We start from the raw sequence: 20,940 nt of genomic DNA, 5'->3' as shown, positions 1-20,940 counted from the left end.
AGTAGCCGGATGAATTCTGAAGTGTACCGGGATATACTTTCAGCCCAGATTCAGCCAAATGCCGCAAAGTTGATCGGACGGCGCTTCATAGTACAGATGGACAATGACCCAAAGCATACAGCCAAAGCTACCCAGGAGTTCATGAGTGCAAAAAAGTGGAACATTCTGCAATGGCCAAGTCAATCACCAGATCTTAACCCAATTGAGCATGCATTTCACTTGCTCAAATCCAGACTTAAGACGGAAAGACCCACAAACAAGCAAGACCTGAAGGCTGTGGCTGTAAAGGCCTGGCAAAGCATTAAGAAGGAGGAAACCCAGCGTTTGGTGATGTCCATGGGTTCCAGACTTAAGGCAGTGATTGCCTCCAAAGGATTCGCAACAAAATATTGAAAATAAAAATATCTTGTTTGAGTTTGGTTTATTTGTCCAATTACTTTTGACCTCCTAAAATGTGGAGTGTTTGTAAAGAAATGTGTACAATTCCTACAATTTCTATCAGATATTTTTGTTCAAACCTTCAAATTAAACGTTACAATCTGCACTTGAAATCTGTTGTAGAGGTTTCATTTCTAATCCAATGTGGTGGCATGCAGAGCCCAACTCGCGAAAATTGTGTCACTGTCCAAATATTTCTGGACCTAACTGTAGTTGACCATTTTTCTTACTTCCAAAACATCAACCTCAAGAACTCACTTTTCACTTGTTGCCTAATATATCCCAAGCTTTAACAAATTCTATTGTCAAAAGCTAATCAATGTTATTCACTCAGTGGAATGAACGTTGTGGCTAATTGGTGTACACATGGTTGCCAGTAACATATGCAATTATATTCGAGTATCTAAAGCTGGGTTCACACATAGCGACAGCGACAACGACATCGCTGTTACGTCACCATTTTCTGTGACGTAACAGCGACCTTGTAAGTCACTGTTATGATCGCTGCTTAGCTGTCAAACACAGCGACGCAGCAGCGATCATAACGTCGCTACATGTGCAGAAAGCAGGGAGCCGCGCACACTGCTTAGCGCTGGCTCCTTGCTCTCCTAGCTACAGTACACATCGGGTTAATTAACCTGATGTGTACTGCAGCTACATGTCACAGTGCAGAGAGCAAGGAGCCGCGCACACTGCTTAGCGCTGGCTCCTTGCTTTCCTAGCTACAGTACATATAGGGTTAATTACCCGATGCGTACTGCAGCTACATGTGCACAGAGCAGGAGCCGGCACTAGCAGCAAGAGCGGCGGAGGCTGGTAACGAAGGTAAATATCGGGTAACCAGGGAAAGGTCTTCCCTTGGCTACCCGATGTTTACAGTGGTTACAGCTTTCCGCAGCTGCCAGACGCCGGCTCCTGCTCCCTGCTCGCTTCATTTCGTCGCTCTCTCGCTGTCACACACAGCGATGTGTGCTTCACAGCGGGAGAGCAACGACGAAAAAGCAGGACATTCAGCAACGAGCAACGACCTCACAGCAGGGGCCAGCTATTTGCTGGATGTCACACACAGCGACAGGACGTCGCTGCAACGTCACAGAAAATGGTGACTTAGCAGCGACGTCGTTGTCGTCGTCGCTGTGTGTGACACCACCTTAACACTACTGTGATATCAGCAAGTCTTACAACCTACAATGATATTGCACTGTCAACTTTTAGACTTTTACCTTATGTCTCGTCATAGCACCAACGATAAGTGGGCACACCATTCCGGATAAGGTTCCAACACCATTAGAAATCCCCATAAGAATACTGGCATATCTTGGCGCGATGTCCAGATGGTTGACATTAAATCCTGCAACAAGAAAGTAGTCTGTCTAAAAGAAGCTCATTACAGATCAAATTCTATATACAGTATATCACAAAAGTGAGTATACCCCTCACATTGTTGTAAATATTTTACTATATCTTTTCATGGGACAGCACTAAGGATATTACACTTTGATACAATGTAAAGTAGTCATGGAACAGCTTGTATAACAGGGTAAACTTGGTGTGCCCTCTAAATAACTCAATACACAGCCATTAATGTCAAAACTGCTGGCAACAAAAGGGAGTACACCCCTAAGCGAAAATGGCCACATTGTGCCCAATTAGCCATTTTCCCTCCTTGATATCATGTGTCTCATTAGTGTTACAGGGTCTCAGGTGTGAATGGGGAGCAGATTGTTAAATTTGGTGTTATCGCTCCCACACTCTCTCATACTGGTCACTAGTCACTGGTTCAACATGGCTCCTCATGGCAAAGAATTCTTTGAGGATCTGAAAAAAAGAATTGTTGCTCTGCATAAAAATGACCTAGGCTATAAGAAAATTACCAGCACCCTGAAAGTGAGCTGCAGCACCTTGGCCAAGACCATACAGCGGTTTAAAAGAACAGGTTTCACTCAGAACAGGCCTTGCCATGGTTCACCAAAGAAGTTGAGTGCTCATACTCAGCATCAAATCCAGAGGTTGGGTTTTTTTTTCAGATTATATGTATGAATGCTGCCAGCATTGCTGCAGAAGTTAAAGGGGTGGGAGGGTCGGCTTGTTAGTGCTCAGACCATATGCCACACACTGCATCAAATTGGTCTGTGGTCTGATGAGACAAAATAAACTTATTTGGTTCAGATGGTGTTAAGTATGTGTGGTGGCAACCAGGTGCGTCGTGCCTAAAGTCAAGCAAGGTGGTTGGAGTGTCATGGTTTAGGGCTGCATGAGTGCTGCCAGCTGTGGGGAGCAACAGTTCATTGAAGAAACCATAAATACCAACATGTACTGTGACATTCTGAAGCAGAGCATGAGCCCCTCCCTTAAGACATTGGTCCGCAGGGCAGTATTCCAACATAACAACCTAAAGCACACCTCCAAGACAACCACTGCCTTGCTAAAGAAACTGATGGTAAAGGTGCTGGACTGGCCAAGCATGTCTCCAGACCTAAAACCTATTGAGCATCTGTGGGGCATCCTCAAATGGAAGGTAGAAGATCGCAAGGTCTCTAGCATCCACCAGCTCCGTGATGGCCTAGGCTATAAGAAGATTGCCAACACCCTGAAGCTGAACTGCAGCAAGGTGGCCAAGATCATACAGAGGTTTAACAAGACAGGTTCCACTCAGAACTTGCCTTGCCATGGTCGACCAAAGAAGTTAAGTGCATGGGCTCAGCGTCATATCCAGAGTTTGTCTTTTCAAAATAAATGTAGGAGATGTTGCCAGCATTGCTCCAGAGGTTAAAGGGGCCTTTCCATGCTCAGACCATACGCCATACATTGCATCAAATTGGTCTGCATGGCTGTTGTCCCAGAAGGAAGTTTTTTTTATTGGTGATGCTCAAGAAAGCCTGCAAACAGTTTGCTGAGGAAAAGCAGAGTAAGGACATGGATTACAGGAGCCATTACCTGTAGTCTGGTGAGACCAAGATAAACTTATTTGGTTGAGATGGTATGTGTGGAGTCAACCAGGTGAGGAGTACAAAGACAAGTGTGTCTTGCCTGCAGTCAAGCATGATGGTGGGAGTATCATGGTTTGGGGCTGCATGAGTGCTGCCAGCTATGGAGAGCTACAGCTCATGGAGGGAACCATGAATGCCAACATGCACTGTGACATACTGAAGCAGAGCATGATCTCCTTCCTTTGGAAACTGGGCCACAGAGCAGTATTCCAAAGTGATAATTACCCCAAACATACCTCCAAAACAACCTTGCAACCTTTAGCTTTGATAAAGAAATTGATGGTAAAGGTGCTGCATTGGCTAAACAAGTCTTAACCCTATTAAGCATGTGTGGGACAGTGGAGTAGTGCAAGGTCTCTAAGGCTAATTTCACACATCCTGCTTTTCGCCGGTTTGCTGGACTTGGCTCACGCCAGTACAGTGTGTATATAGTACAATGGCAGCGCGACAAGCTCCGGTCACATGCTGTCATGTGACCGGAGCATGTGACCCGGAAGTTGCCGAGCTGCCATTGTACTGTATACACTGTACTGGCATGCGCCGTATCCGGCAAACCGGCAAAAGCCGGATGTGTGAAACTAGCCTAACATCCACCAGCTCTGTGATGTTGCCATGGAGGAGTGGAAGAGGATTCCAGTGGCTCCTGGAAGCTCTAGTGAACTCCATCCCCAAAAGAGTTAAGGCAGTGCTTGAAAATAATGGTGGGCACACAAAAAAATTGCTACTTTGGGAAAAATTTAGCAAATATCACTTAGGGGTTTACTCACTTCTGCTACCAGTGGTTTTTACACTAATGGCTGCGTGTCGAGGTATTTAGATACCACACCAAAGTTACATTATTATACATTATACATTATTTACCTTGCATCAAAGTGTCAGATCTGAAGTGCTGTCTCATGAAAAGATATAAAATGTTTCAAAAAAATGTGAGGGGTGTACTCACTTTTGTGCTATGCTATTCATGGAACAGTATAAATAACTGTTTACTATATAAAACCATACTTTTAGTATATGCTATAACTATATCGTTTTTTATATTGTTCATACAATTAGGATTTCCAAATTTGGTAGGATACTAATGAGGAAAAATTCCATGTTCATACGCACACTTACACACAAACCGAGGGAAGAGTTTGTAGTTGCCTGTATTTAGAGATCATTATACAATATCTTTCTGACAATCTTGTTCATTAAATAAAAAAATGAAATTTAGCACAGACAATTTGTGCAAAATATAAATATATATGTGTGAATATATATATATATATATATATATTATCAATCTATAGATAGATAGATAGACAGACAAATAGATACACACACATTGCTAAAAATTAGAGGGCATTTCAAAATTAATATCAAGCAATAAAAAAGCATTTGTTTTGTTTTGCAGACACTTGAGCCCAAAGGTTTAAACAGAGATATTCATGTGTCTAGTTTTCTCTAACATTCTGGAATATTTTTTCTATAATTTTTCTATGTCTAAGGCCCCCTTCACACGTCCGTGATACACGTGCGTGTTTGGTCCGTTTCCGTATATACCGGAGACACGGCCAAACGTGCACCAATGTTAATCTATGATTGTGGTCACACGTCCGTTATTTCATTATGTCCGTGTGTGCGTGTCCGTGATCCGTATGTGTTTGCGTTTGGCACGGATGCATGTCCGTTATCTGCACGGAGCACGCACACGTGGACACAATGAAAGTCTATGGGTATGTGCACACACGTTAGTAAACACGTATGCATATACCTATAGTCCGTGTCCGTTTGGTGTTTTTATTTCTAGTGATGTCGGCTATTCTTTCTATTTCTGTGTATGTCCGTCAATCTCCCTGAGTCCGTCGGTCAGTCTCTCTGTCGGTCTCTCTGTCTGTCTGTCCCTCTCTCACAGTCTGTCGGTCAGTTTCCCCCCCTCTCTCATACTTACCGTTCCCCAATCTCCGGCGCAGCGCTGCACGCCATTCACACTGCTGCGGCGGCTTTTACTATTTTGAAAAAGCCGGCCGCCCATTAAACAATCTCCTATTCCCTGCTTTCCCCGCCCACCGGCGCCTATGATTGGTTACAGTGAGACACGCCCCCACGCTGAGTGACAGGTGTCACACTGCACCCAATCACAGCAGCCGGTGGGCGTGTCTATACTGTGCAGTAAAATAAATAAATAAATAATTAAAAAAAAACGGCGTGCGGTTCCCCCCAATTTTAATGCCAGCCAGATAAAGCCATACGGCTGAAGGCTGGTATTCTCAGGATGGGGAGCTCCACGTTATGGGGAGCCCCCCACCCTAACAATATCAGTCAGCAGCCGCCCAGAATTGCCGCATACATTATATGCGACAGTTCTGAGGCTGTACCCGGCTCTTCCCGATTTGCCCTGGTGCTTTGGCAAATCGGGGTAATAAGGAGTTATTGGCAGCCCATAGCTGCCAATAAGTCCTAGATTAATCATGTCAGGCGTCTATGAGACACCCTCCATGATTAATCTGTAAGTTACAGTAAATAAACACACACACCCGAAAAATCCTTTATTAGAAATAAAAACACACACACATTCCCTGGTTCACCACTTTAATCATCCCCGAAAAAGCCCTCCATGTCCGGCGTCATCCAGGATGCTCCAGCGTCGCATCCAGCGCTGCTGCATGGAGGTGACAGGAGCTGCAGAAGACACCGCCGCTCCGGTCACCTCCACGCAGCTAATGAAGACAGCCGTGCGATCAGCTGAGCTGTCACAGAGGTTACCCGCTGTCACTGGATCCAGTGACAGCGGGTAACCTCAGTGACAGATCAGCTGATCGCACGGCTGTCTTCATTAGCTGCGTGGAGGTGACCGGAGCGGCGGTGTCTTCTGCAGCTCCTGTCACCTCCATGCAGCAGCGCTGGATGCGACGCTGGAGCATCCTGGATGACGCCGGACATGGAGGGCTTTTTCGGGGATGATTAAAGTGGTGAACCAGGGAATGTGTGTGTGTTTTTATTTCTAATAAAGGATTTTTTCTGGTGTGTGTGTGTTTATTTACTGTAACTTACAGATTAATCATGGAGGGTGTCTCATAGACGCCTGACATGATTAATCTAGGACTTATTGGCAGCTATGGGCTGCCAATAACTCCTTATTACCCCGATTTGCCAAAGCACCAGGGCAAATCGGGAAGAGCCGGGTACAGCCCCAGAACTGTCGCATATAATGTATGCGGCAATTCTGGGCGGCTGCTGACTGATATTGTTAGGGTGGGTGCTCCCCATAACGTGGAGCTCCCCATCCTGAGAATACCAGCCTTCAGCCGTATGGCTTTATCTGGCTGGCATTAAAATTGGGGGGAACCGCACGCCGTTTTTTTTTAATTATTTATTTATTTATTTTACTGCACAGTATAGACACGCCCACCGGCTGCTGTGATTGGGTGCAGTGTGACACCTGTCACTCAGCGTGGGGGCGTGTCTCACTGTAACCAATCATAGGCACCGGTGGGCGGGGAAAGCAGGGAATAGGAGATTGTTTAATGAGCGGCCGGCTTTTTCAAAATAGTAAAAGCCGCCGCAGCAGTGTGAATGCCGTGCAGCGCCGGTGATCGGGGATCGGTGAGTATGAGAGAGGGGGGGACACTTCAGTCACTCGGGGGATTAGCGGTCACCGGTGAATCCTTCACAGGTGACCGCTAATCAGTACTCGACACAGACAGAGCCGCGGTATGAGGATGAAGTTCACCCGAGTTCATTCTCATCGCGCAACTCTGTCTGCTGTCAGCCGGCATTTATAAACGACATTGTGCATCACACACACGGACATTACACACGGACATTACACGTACACATACACGTTAATTCCACACGCACACACGGACGTTCTGCACACAAACACGGCTAGCATACGCAATTCACACAGGTGCCACACGGACCATAAAAATGGACACAAAAACGGGACACGGACCCGAAAAACGGCCCGTAACACACGTGCGTGTTTTTCACGGATGTGTGAAGGGGGCCTAACATTGTGGTATTTTTCTTATGACATCCATGACACCTTGGTAATATGATACCTATTTTGTTACAGATACGCTAATGTTCCATCTTAGGCCTCTTTCACACGTCCTTGTCTCCGGCACGTGTTTGGTCCTTTTCCTCACGTAACGGAGACACGGGCACACGTAGACCCATTAAAATCAATGTGTCTGCGCTCACGTGCGTGTTCTGCCATGGACCGTGTGTACGTGTGGAGCATACGTGTGCCCGTGTGCTCCACACGTCAACATATCCGTTTTTCTCCGGCATCACGGGTGTCACACGGAACGCAAACGGACCACACGGAGGCGTTCCCTGTGACACACGCCAGAGAAAACACACGTGTTTAAGAAAATAAAAAAAAAACTTTACTCACCTTCTCCATCCCTGCTGTCTCTGCTGTTGCTGTCACTTGCTTCCAACCGCCGCTCATTATGCTCATTGCATATACACTTCACTGCGACCGGAAGCTGCAGCAGCGGGGAGTCGGCAGGACCGGAGACTGAAGATCAGCACCACGGACAGCGACGCCAGGGACAGGTGAGCAGAAAGTTCCCGTTCTCCGTGTGTTGTCACGGAGAACACACGTAGGCTCACGGAGGGCAAAACGCACCTCTGACACGTCCGTGAAAAACGTGCGTGGTTTTTCACGGACATGTGAAAGAGGCCTTAAAGTGTACATTCTTTCACTTTATCCTTATTTTATATTGCTTTATTTTTGTTACACTAACTTAAATTCATTCCATATTGTCATGGTCGTCTCTCTGTTATTAGACTTTAGTGACAGGTTCTGAGTCTCACTTTTCCTTGTGAAGGCTCTGCTGTTTAAATGTATTCCCTTTCCTTTGGAGAAGAGAGGGTGATTGTTAGTATTCCCTGCCAGCAAACAGTCTAATTATGATCTCAGGTGTTTCCGGTTTGGACCACTCCCAGTCTCTTTATATACCCGGAGCCGGTTATTCTCATTCATTTGAATGCTTGGACTTCAGAGTGAAAGAAGGTGGTGGAGCCATGTCTTGAAGTTGCTTTGGTGGCTGCAGTCTTGGGTCTGACTGCAGCAGTTCATTGTTTTTTTTCCCCCGGTCTTTTTTCCTTCCCTGGTGTGTTGCTTCAGTGCAGCGGTGGGACTAGTGATCCTTACCTATCCTCTCCCTAGCCAGAACTATTGTAGGCTCACTCAGAGTGTCAGGTTCCTACTCGGCAACAGGTGAAGAACCTGTATAGGGACTGACTAGGAGTGCAGGTAAGTGAAGGAGGTGTCCATCTTCCTTCTCACTAGCGCTAGGGCGCACCATTGTTAAAGTGTCCACGGTGTACCCCCCGTTTGTAGGGGTGTTACCCCTTTTGTGTGTTTGGCCTCATACCAAAACTTCCCCTAGTCTGCGCCATGACATATATTTCCTTTTATTATTTCTCTTTTGATTTCCTCTTACACTGTTCTCTTTTTTTCCCCCCTTTTTTTCTACATAACCCTATGTGGTTACCATCATGTATATAATTAATGCCTCTCTTCTTTTTAAAGCACAATGGCACTGCTAGATACAGAGCAGAGTAACAGTTACAGCCGTCAGCCCTTCCTACAGTATTGCACTTTCCATGCGTTCCACAGTGCGGTCCACCGCACATGACTTCCTTTTTGGATAACAGGAAGGGACATCACCACCACCAACACGCAGCTCCATTTACCCACGTGCCAGACGCATTCCCAACCTATCAGACGTTGACGCTGGAAACCACACACCCGCCCCATGTAAATTTAAACCTCTCTCCAGGCACTATAGCACTACTAATCTGGGCATCTATCCCTTCACCATACATGTCGTATACATAGTTATTTAGGCTGAAAAAAGACCTAGGTCCATCTAGTTCAACCTTCCTTCACCAGTTCTACATTTGGTCATTAAGTCATTTATAACCAACAATGTTTTGTGTACTGAGGAAATCATCCAGCCCCTTTATTAAAAGCTGTTATAGTATCTGCCATTACTACCTCTTGTGGTAGGGTATTCCACAGTCTGACCGCTCTAACTGTAAAGAACCCTTTCCTATTTAGCTGTCGGAATCGCTTTTCTTCCAATCGCAGTGAGTGCCCCCTGGTCCTTAGTATTGTCTTTGGAAGAAATAAGTCATGTGCCAGTCCTTTATATCTTGTCTGCAATCCAGTAAGTCCTTATTTGTGCATTTTTATTATATTGGTTCCATTGCTGTTTATTATTGTTTTTTATCCTCTGGTACCCCACGGTTTCTTTAGTCACATATAACATTTGGTATCTTATGCTTACATTTTTACCTCATCATGTGGCTCTCTTTAATGACATTATTCTATTCTTCAATTTTCATAAGTTCTATTTGGTGCATACTATATACTTGAACTCCATATTTTGAACTATACTCTCTAAGATGTTACTAGTACAGCTCTTTTGGTCAATTGTTCATGAAAAAGAGTTATTATGTATACTCATTGCATTTTTATGTATTTTTGTGCTCTCTCTTTTACCTACACAGTTTGACCATTATCTAGTACAACATGGTTTATTCACTATTTAAATGTACATCTGTGTGTGTGTGTGTGTGTGTGTGTGTGTGTGTGTGTGTGTGTGTGTGTGTGTGAGTGTACATATATATGTGTATGTATATACGTATAAATACGTGGTAAAAAATAAAATGTTGGTACCACTCGTTTAATGAAAGAAGAACCCACAATGGTCACAGCAATATCTTGATGGGGAGATAAGGTATGCACACCAATGACTATGTAAGGGGAATACATGAAATACATTCATGTAGTCCCCTTACATAGTCATTGGTGTGCATACCTTATCTCCCCATAGTGATGTTTTTTTAGGTTTTTGCACCCAGTTCAGACTTAGAATGGTGTTCCAAACGTTATCCTTATTGACAGCAATATCTTGAATCTGACAAACGTAATAATAAATAAAAAAATCTATGAAAATGAACAAATGAAAGTCAGACATTGCATTTCAACCATGCTTCCACAGAATTTTTTAAAAACTAAAACTCATGAAATAGGCCTGGACAGAAGTGATGGTATCCTTGAAAATAATGTGACCAAAGGGATTTGGTAAATCAAGGTATGTCCACTAATTAGCATCACAGGTGTCTACAATCTTATAATCAGTCAGTGAACCTGTATATACGGCTACAGATACTCACTGTGCTGTTTGGTGACATGGTGTGTATGTGAAGCCCCACAGGTGTAGTGTCGGTGCATTACCTTCAGGGACTCCACTCGGCTGGATCTTGTCACAGGTAGGAGATCTTCTTCTTGTCGTGACGCCACTCTCAGTATTGCGGCCAGTAGGGACCGCCACTGCAGGTTGAGGGTCGCCTGGGGCTGATGGTATGTGCAGTTAGTTGGGATAGCCTCCTGAGAGTGAGGCAAGCCCCAGGGCCCTGTGTAGGTGCGTAGTACCACAAGGCGCAGAATAACTCCACACAGGCAGAATGTCTTTCAGGGTTTTTACTCACTTCAGGTGGCAGGGTGAGTAACCCGGGCGTAGCTGGGATGAACCAGGCGGGAACCAGGTGTCCTTCAGGCTGACTTGTGAGGGTGACTACTAACTCGCCTTCCTTAGCCCTTTTTTTGGTTTGGGGTGACCCCGACTTTTAGTCCCTATGGGGGTCACCCAGGGAAGTTGCTGAAGCCTCACTCCCCTTCGTTTGCCGTGTGCTTGTTGCCTGGGCCAGATCACTCCAGCTTCTTGCCTCCTGTGAGCTATGGGCCCTAACTGTGGCTACGTGGCTGCGGCTTTTGTGGTGTTGTGGCGTGGGCTTTGAGAGCCCCACACCGGCAGGTTTAGCAAAAGAAAGCTGGATCTATCTCCGCTTCGGGATCTGCCGCCCGTTTGGGCCTGGTACTCCCTAGCAGTCTCCTTACTTCCCACTCTGTGCTCTCTCTTTAGCTGGAGATGGGTTTCGGGTAGCACTCCTAGTTGACCGTTCTCCCCCGTCGGTAGCCACTGCGCGGACGCTGTCAGACTCCAGCAGCCCAGGGGAAGGGGTCAGCTCCTCTCGGAGCTCCCTGGACTCTGCTCTGAACTGTCTCACTGCTCCTCCTCTCCTGTTCTTGCCTACGCCACCTAGCAACCAGATTCTCTTACCACACCCCTTGAGAGGAGATGGAGGCTTTTGGCCCCCTCCACTATTCCAGTGAAGGTCAAGGCTTTTCCCCCTCCTGGGATCCCCAGGGGTCCTCTCATGGGTACATGTGTGAGAGCTGATTACTATGCGCCTGTGTACCACACCCCTGTCAGCCTTCTGGATTACCTGTGTTGTACTGTCCCCAGCATGGGTGCAGTACTCAGTGGTGCCTGACCAGGTCAGGGGCGCCACATGTACCACACTTAACATGGACCAGAGGAAGTGAAGGAAAGAGTTGTCTCAGGAGAAAATTATAGACAAGCATGTTAAAGGTAAAGGTTATAAGACCATCTCTAAGCAGTTTGATGTCCCTGTGACTACAGTCGCACATATTATTCAGAAGTTTAAGATCCATGGGACAGTAGCCAACCTCCCTGGACGTGGCCGCAGGAGGAACATTGATGACAAATCAAAGAGACAGATAATATGAATGGTAAAAAATAGCCCAGAAATAGCCCAGAAAAACTGGCTCAAGGAACATAAGTGTCAGATCGCACCATCCGTCGTTGTTTGAGCCAAAGTAGACTTCATGGGAGATGACCAAGGAGGACACACATTGTTGAAAAAAAAAAACCACATAAAAAAGCCACACTGGAATTTGTCAAACTACATGTTGACAAGCCACTAAGCTTCTGGGGGAATGTCCCATGGACAAAAATGAAACTTTTTGGCAAGGCACATCACCTCTATGCTCACAGATGGAAAAATGAGGCATATCAAGAAAAGAACACTACTGTGAAACACGGAGGAGGCTCTGTTATGTTCTGGGGCTGCTTTGCTGCATCTGGCACAGGGTATCTTGAATCTGTGCAAGGTACAATCAAATCTCAAGACTATCAAGGGATTCTAGAAAGAAATGTGCTGCCCAGTGTCAGAAAGCTTGGTCTCAGCCACAGGTCTTGCAACAGGATAATGACCCAAAACACACAGCTAAAAACACCCAAAAATGGCTAAGAGGAAAACATTAGACTATTCTGAAGTGGCTTTCTATGAGCCCTGACCTAAATCCTATTGAGCATGTTTGGAAAGAGCTGAAACATGCCGCCTGGAAAAGCGACCTTCACACACGAGACAACTGGAGCAGTTTGCTCTCGAGGAGTGGGCCAAAATACCTGTAGAGAGGTGCAGATGTCTCTTTGACAGTTTAATTGCAGTGATTTCCTCAAAAGGTTGTGCAACAAAATATTAAGTTAGTCTCATCTGACCAGACTATATTCTCCCATACTTCACAGGTTTATCTAAATGTTGTTGAGCAAACTGGAACATGCTTTTTGTTCCGCAATAGAGTCTTGTGTGGTGAGCATGCATACAGGCCATGAAGGTTGAATGAATTACTTGTTATTTTCCTTTTAAAAATGTAAACACATAGTGCTTTGAAAAAATATTCTTACCATGTGAACTTTTTCCAAACTTAAATGTGTTTTATTAGGATTTTATGCCATATACCCCAACACTAAGTAGCAAGTATTTGTGAAATGTAAAGGAAATGATACATGGTTTCTACATATTTTTTAATATAAATCTGAAAATTGTGATTTATATTCAGCCCTTGAGTCAATACTTTGTAGGTCACCTTTCGCTGCAATCATTGCTGTCTTATGGGGCATGTCTCTACCAGCTTAACACATCTGGAGGATGACATTTTTCCTATTCTTCCTTGCAAAATAGATCAAGCTGAATGAGATTGGGCAAAGAGTCTGAGAGCAGCAATTTTCAAGTCTTGTCACAGATTCTCAATGGAATTTAGGTCTGGATTATGACTGGGCCATTTCAACATATGAATATGCTTTGGTCTAAACCATTCCATTGTAGCTCTGGCAGTATGTTGATGGATCATTGTCCTACTGGAAGGTGAACCTACACCCCAGTCTGCAGTATTTTGCAGCCTTTAACAGTTTTTTCTCCAGGATTTTCTCCAGCATCTTCTCCAGGATTTTCTCCAGGATTTCCCTGTATTTAGCTCCATTCATCTTCCTATCAAATCTGACCAACTTCCCTGTCCCTGCTGAAGAAAAGCATCCCCACACCATGGAGATGGTATTTTCAGGGTGATGTGCACTGTCCGTTTCAAGCCACACATAGCATTTGGCATTTAGCCAAAATAAAGTTCAACTTTGGTCTCATCTGATCAGAGTACCTCCTTCCACGTGTTAGCTGTGGCTATTTTTCTATGAAAGCCAGATTTGTTGCGTATACAGCTCTAATTGTCCAGTGAACAGACTCTCCCACCTGAGCTGTGAATCTCTGCAGCTCCTCCAGAGTGACCACTGGCCTCTTGGCTAATGTTCTAATTAATGCTCTCTTTCCTTGGCATGTCAGTTTAGGTGGGCGGGCACGTCTTGGTAGGTTTGCAGTTATGCCATACTCCTTCCATTTTTGGATGATCGATTGAACAGTGTTCCGTGAGATGATGAGAGCTTTGTCTATATTTTAATAACCTAACCGTGCTATACTCTTCTCCCAACTTTATCACTGACTTGTCTCGTGTGTTCCTTGGTTTTCATGATGCTGTTTGATTCCTAATATTCTCAATCAAATAACCGAGGCCATCATAGAAAATCTGTAGTTACAATGAGAATAAATTGCACACAGGTGGACTGAATTTACTAATTATGTGACTTTTGGAGGTAATTGGTCACTCAGGATTTTATCTAAGGATATCAGACTTACAGGGGGCTAAATACAAATGCACATCACAATTTTCACATTTATATTTTTAACCCTAGAACGCATACCTGGGGCCTCGCAGGCTTGCTAGGTCATTTGTTTTCTATGGTAGAGTGAATTGCTTGCGCGTTCTAGGGTTAAAATACTTAGAGAACCATGTATCATTTCCTTTACACTTCACAAATACTTACTACTTTCTGTTCATAGATCACATAAAATCCCAGTAAAATACATTTAAGTTAGTGGGTGTAACGTGAAAAAAAATGTGGAAAAGTTCACAGGGTGTGATTACTTTTTACAAGCGAAAAAGAGGTATACAGAGAGCTATACTTATATATTTATATACAGCATCTATTTATCTAATATGCAGATATAGTCCCTGTGCTTGTATCCAGTAATACTGTACATTGCACTTTTAATGGTATTAACATTACAAACCAAAATTACGTACAGCCATTTTATCAATAGGGAATAGGCAAATTCTTCAATAGGGACTATAGGTAATTTGTGAAAGAACCTAAAAAGTTAGCAAAACCCCCAAGTAGTTCTAGTCACTTGTCAGCTTTGTTCCATATAGGACAGTGAGTCTGTGTTTAGTCTCAAGAATCTAGTTTAGTCTGTAGTCTTTAGAGAAATATAATCATCATGACTCTTTGCGAAGTTGCTTTTTTTTTTTTACTTTAGCTATAATGAATGAATTAAACATGGTGTTACGGTTCGGGGTTCTGTTGTGCCTCAAACCGGTCCAGTCCCATGATTTACACCCACATTGGGGTCGGTCAACTCTGCAGCACAACCTGGCCGTCACTTGAGGCATCAGGTGGCTAGAGTTTTGTACCATCATGAGCCTAAGTGCTCATGCAGCCATACTGAGCATGTGTGTGATGTCATCAATGACATGGCGGCCACTGATTGGTCATTAGTGACATCAGCGATGAAGTGCAGCCGCTGATTGGTCATCATGGCATCAGACGTGGCAGCCTCTGTATGGCTGCAGCCAAAGCCATTCCCACGTGCCATGTGGCCTTGGCCAGGGAGGCAGCTATAAAAGGTCTGTAGCTCCACCCATCGGCACGCAAGCGTCTCCTGCTGCATGCTGACAGCTAAGGCTGCTATCCTGGCTGTTAGAGTGATTGTGTACCACCCCGCGCTCGGCTGCAGCCGAGCCGCTCAGATCCGGGCTCATTGGTGGGTGGCTTGAGTGCCTCCGGACCCGGGGTCATTTTGCTCTGAAAGGGGATGCTGGTGTTTTTGGGGGGTTTAGGTAGATGCACGGCCGGAGCCGTGCTTGAGTTCGTAACGCCACCCAATCATGGCGGCAAGATGACGGATTCTGAAAATTTCGGATCTTCGCTGACTTCACTTCAAGACGCACTTCACTAGGTAAGTGAAAAGGTAAGTATCCTGTTCGTGACGCCAGAAGAGTCGATGTGTATCGCCCCGCGCTCGGCTGCAGCTCGGATCCGGGCTCGTTGGTGGGTGGCTTGAGCGCCTCCGGACCCGGGTCACTTCGCTCTGAAAGGGGATGCTGGCGCTTTTGGTGGGGGTTAGGTAGATGCACGGCCGGAGACACGCTTGAGTTCGTGATGCCACCCATGGGATGTGGTGAAGGTAGACACCACCGCTGCAGTTACAGGGCACCCGGGGGAGATGTTATGCAGCAAGTTGTTAACCCCTCCGTGGGCAGGGATGGTGGCCCCGGGGCCCGTTGGGGATAGCTGGGTGGTGCAGGGCGGTGCGTGGCCGGATGGCACTGTTGTACTCACTGTTATTGACACACACAAGTCTCTGGTAAACCAAGTTGATGGTGGTCGGTGCCCGCAGTTGGCTGCGTCTGGTCCCCCACACAGTTCGATGGTCTTGGCCTTTCTCCTGCACCGTGTTGTGTACTTGGGCTGCCAGCGCTTCAGTGACGGGAGTCCGCTCCCTGGCTTTGTGGATGTCGAGGAGAGCCCTTTTGCCCGCAGACGCTGGCCTGTGGGATCTCTCTGCCTGTGCGGTGGCTTTCTATCCCCCTCGTTGGGCTGTTGTCTTCAGTCGGGACTTGGGTGGGAAAGGTCCTATAGTCCAGACCGCAATCAGTGAATTAACTCAGTCCAGTGGATTCTGGACCTCGTTTCAGGGTCTGAGTACCCCCCTGTGTTCTCCGGTTTCCGAGTCGGTTCCCCGGGTCGGTACTGGCGGGCCACTACCCTGTCCCGGTCCACCACGGTTCCGACCGAGCCATCTTCACGGCTCCTGCAGGCTAAGGCCACCGTTTGCCTCCTAGCCAAAGGTGCCCGGGCTCCAACCCCGACACCTGTCAGCCTCCTCTCACTACTGACAACTACTGACTACTGTGTTTCCTGCCTCAGGCTCTCTGAACTCCTCGGTGGGCGTGGCCAACCACCTGGCTCTGCCCCCTGGTGTGTCCATCAAGCACTGAGAGAGGTGACTAGGTTTTAATGGATGGCTGACACCTTTTTGGGGGACAGGTGTAGTGCGGGGGTCTATCTGTGACTACCTGGCTAGTCCAGGGCTTCACACTCCTACTTGGTTAACTACAGACCGTCTGCGGGCTGTCCGACCACCACCGTTTATTTTGTAACTGGAAAAGATAAAAAACAGTTACAAGCATACTAACATATTTAGAGGTATGATTACTTCTGGTTCATCCCAAGACGGGAGGCACTATGCTTTAACATTGCAAACATATATAAAAACATTTTCATTAAACAGAAACGGGACGGGACCAGGTCCTTTCCATTTGCCCACCCAAGCAAACCTAAACCTTGAGATGCTGCCTATAAAAACAGGTCAGCACCCCTTTTCCCCAGTCCAGGAATCGGTTTCAGGTCCGGGTATTGCCCATACGGGCCGGGTAATAAGTTCCTTATCCGGCAGTCTCTCAGAGGCCCCACGTCCAGGGGACCCCTGACCCGGAGGTTAGTCACCGGTTTGCATGGTGACGGGACCTTGGCCTCCTCTGCCGCAGGCCCCTCCTCTAACTAGCCTCTCTGGAGACTGTAGGACCTGAAAGGGTGGTCCAGGATTATTTACAAGCCGAAAAGTTTTTGGGTGGCCTGCGAGTTCTCAGCCTTGTCTCTATTTAACTTTAAAACGGGAACTATAACTTAGTCCTAACGGGGACGGGCAGTATGGTAGCTGGGAACCGCTACCTCTCAACATTCTTCATCTTTAAACAGCAATCTCGCGGCGCAGCTGCCATTGCTGCCGCTCCCAGTACGGAGCGTCGGTTGCCTGCTCCGGGTCAGCCTGTGTGGGGGACGGGCCCAGCCGGAGTCCCTTCGGGCCGACTATGACCGGTACCTTCGGTAATGAGGGACCCCGCTGTGACGTGGCCTGCTCTGCCGCTTGGCAGCAACATCCTCGCCGTGCCTCAGCCGAGGCCAGGTGTCTGGGAGCAGTCAACATGCCTTGTGGTACTGGCTTCTGGTCGAGGATCGCCTCCGTTGCGGCCGGGTGGACTGCCGGAGCCGTCGTAATCTCTGTTGCGGCCATGCTCGGGGCCGGATGGGATGTCGTCGGCGGTGCTGGAGCGATGATGACGGTAAGGCCTGAGGGCCCAGTGGCTGGGTCCTCCCCCGTAGATGGTACGGGCTCCGCTGCCTCAGACTGGAGCAGCAGGTCGTTTGGGGCGTTGGCTGCGGGCACGAGTGACGAGGGAAATGGCGTGGTGGACAGGAGCAGGCCGGGCCCCTCAGCCGGGACGGCCGGTTTCTGGGGAACATAGGGGCGTGGGTCACTGCTTACCCGCTCCTCCGAGATCATCTCCACTTCGCGCGCCCGGCGGCTGCAGCCATGCCCTTCATCCTCCGACGCCCACTTCGCCAGCATGAAGTGGGCTTGGGCCTGCGTACTCCGACACATCCTGCCGCGTTGGTATCCATGAACGTGTTGCCGCAGAGCCCTGGCGTCCCGGCACTTCACAGCATTAGTTACATGCCGCCGATCTTCACCCGCTTCTCCCCCCTGGTCTTTTCGCGGCACTCCCTTCTTTGGCCGATCAGTTTCGCTTTTCGATCTCTCGCTTTTTGCTGCACGGCCGCGTTCCCAGAGGGCGGGGCTTGAGCTTTCGCGCCATTTCTGCGGGGAAGAAGACTCCGGCGGGAATCATGGCGGCAAGATGACGGATTCTGAAAATTTCGGATCTTCGCTGACTTCACTTCAAGACGCACTTCACTAGGTAAGTGAAAAGGTAAGTATCCTGTTCGTGACGCCAGAAGAGTCGATGTGTACCGCCCCGCGCTCGGCTGCAGCTCGGATCCGGGCTCGTTGGTGGGTGGCTTGAGCGCCTCCGGACCCGGGTCACTTCGCTCTGAAAGGGGATGCTGGCGCTTTTGGTGGGGGTTAGGTAGATGCACGGCCGGAGACACGCTTGAGTTCGTGATGCCACCCATGGGATGTGGTGAAGGAAGACACCACTGCTGCAGTTACGGGGCACCTGGGGGAGATGTTATGCAGCAAGTTGTTAACCCCTCCGTGGGCAGGGATGGTGGCCCCGGGGCCCGTTGGTGATAGCTGGGCGGTGCAGGGCGGTGCACGGCCGGATGGCACTGTTGTACTCACTGTTATTGACACACACAAGTCTCTGGTAAACCAAGTTGATGGTGGTCGGTGCCCGCAGCCGGCTGCATCTGGTCCCCCACCCGGTTCGGTGGTCTTGGCCTTTCTCCTGCACCGTGTTGTGTACTTGGGCTGCCTGCGCTTCAGTGACGGGAGTCCGCTCCCTGGCTTTGTGGATGTCGGGAGAGCCCTTTTGCCCACAGACGCTGGCCTGTGGGATCTCTCTGCCTGTGCGGTGGCTTTCTATCCCCCTCGTTGGGCTGTTGTCTTCAGTCGGGACTTGGGTGGGAAAGGTCCTATAGTCCAGACCGCAATCAGTGAATTAACTCAGTCCAGTGGATTCTGGACCTCGTTTCAGGGTCTGAGTACCCCCCTGTGTTCTCCGGTTTCCGAGTCGGTTCCCCGGGTCGGTCCTGGCGGGCCACTACCCTGTCCCGGTCCACCACGGTTCTGACCGAGCCATCTTCACGGCTCCCGCAGGCTAAGGCCACCGTTTGCCTCCTAGCCAAAGGTGTCCGGGCTCCAACCCCGGCACCTGTCAGCCTCCTCTCACTACTAACAACTACTGACTACTGTGTTTCCTGCCTCAGGCTCTCTGAACTCCTTGGTGGGCGTGGCCAACCACCTGTCTCTGCCCCTGGTGTGTCCATCAAGCACTGAGAGAGGTGACTAGGTTTTAATGGTTGGCTGATGACACCTTTTTGGGGGACAGGTGTAGTGCGGGGGTCTATCTGTGACTACCTGCCTAGTCCAGGGCGTAACACTTGGGTTCCAGTGCCATTTTCCTGCAGTGCTTGTAGCAGGTGTGTGTATGGATAAGGACAGTGACTACATCAGGGCTAGGAGTCAGTGCACGGTATTCGTATCTGTGCACACCTGTACTTCGGTATGGTGAGGGTCAACCATTGTCCTATCATTCCTCGGGTACCCGGTAACGCTAACCAGGTGACCCACGTGGTCTGACGTGCCCCTTTCGCATGTGACCAGTAGTCTACAGTGCCTGTGGCAGACTTGGGTATTTTTGCCAGCCTTGGGTACCCAGTGATGCTAACTGGGTAGCCTACTCGGTCAGATGTGCCCTCTAAGCACGTGACTGATTCCTTTGTACCTGTACACGGCCTGACGTGCCCCTGTACGCACGTGACCGATTCAGTGGTAACGTCCTAGGTTTCCCAGCGACGTTAACTGGGTTATCTCTAGATCTGATGGGTTCCTACACACGTGACCATTACCCGTGTACCTGTGAGGTTAACAGCGACACGCTACACATTGGGGTGTGCCCTTAAACATCCCCTTCATTTCCTTTGGGTTCTCCTGAGTTGCTGTATTTCATTCTCCTGTCCCATAGTGGCTTTAGTACATGCCCGGCGGACTTCGGGTGACTAATTGATATCTTATTATTTTATATCCAATCGTCCCCTCCGTAACACATGGGTTCAATGGTTTACAAACCCTTTTCACACAATTTAAAGGGATTTACCTAGGAATATCATTAATTCCTGTTGATACAGTGTTTCCCCGAAAATAAACCCTACCCTGAAAATAAGCCCTAGCAGGAATTTTCAGCATTTTTGGTGTAAGGCTTAAATATAAGCCCTCCCCCGAAAATAAACCCTAGCTGTGGTTCAATAATGAAGTGTCCATGCAGCTGAAAAAGTTAAAGAATACTGCAGGACACTTCATTATAGAAAGCCGACACCCCAAAAGAAAGAAGAAAGAAGAGAGAAGACCCTGCAATCATACTCACCAGACTCCGAACAGGAGGACCTGCTGTGGAATGCATCAAGGACCTGCGGTGAAACGCACACCCACACACATCAGGTCACACACACATCAGATTGCACACGCTCACTCACCACATCCGGCGATACCGATTTCTTCTGGCCAGCAGGTGAACCTGGGACGCAGTGCACTGGAACACATGGAGGGCCTGAAGTGGAACACATGGAGGGCCTGAAGTGGAACGCATGGAGGACCTGAGGTGGAACGCATCGATACATTCCACCACAGGTCCTCACGCTCCACTGCAATGCGTCCCTGGTTCCTCTGCCAGACGTAAGCAATCAGTATCGGCGAATGTGGTGAGTGTGTGTGTGTGTGCTTGTATGTGTGC

At 47.8% G+C, this 20,940-nt stretch overlaps 1 protein-coding gene across 1 annotated transcript in view; it reads right to left on the bottom strand.

Moving 5' to 3' along the window:
* The window catches only part of SLC17A8 (solute carrier family 17 member 8), a 140,727-nt gene that overhangs the window by 40,034 nt on the left and 79,753 nt on the right, over window positions 1-20,940 (bottom strand). The window contains exon 11 of the mRNA XM_075342388.1: window positions 1,662-1,789. Coding sequence (XP_075198503.1) covers window positions 1,662-1,789 — 128 coding nt within the window. The remainder of the gene's footprint in view (window positions 1-1,661; window positions 1,790-20,940) is intronic.

Source organism: Anomaloglossus baeobatrachus, chromosome 4 (genome assembly GCF_048569485.1).
Source record: "Anomaloglossus baeobatrachus isolate aAnoBae1 chromosome 4, aAnoBae1.hap1, whole genome shotgun sequence".
Classification (NCBI taxonomy): Eukaryota; Metazoa; Chordata; class Amphibia; order Anura; family Aromobatidae; genus Anomaloglossus; species Anomaloglossus baeobatrachus.
The sequence above is the reverse complement of the archived record's forward strand: the minus strand, read 5'-3'. Positions and strand labels throughout refer to the sequence as shown.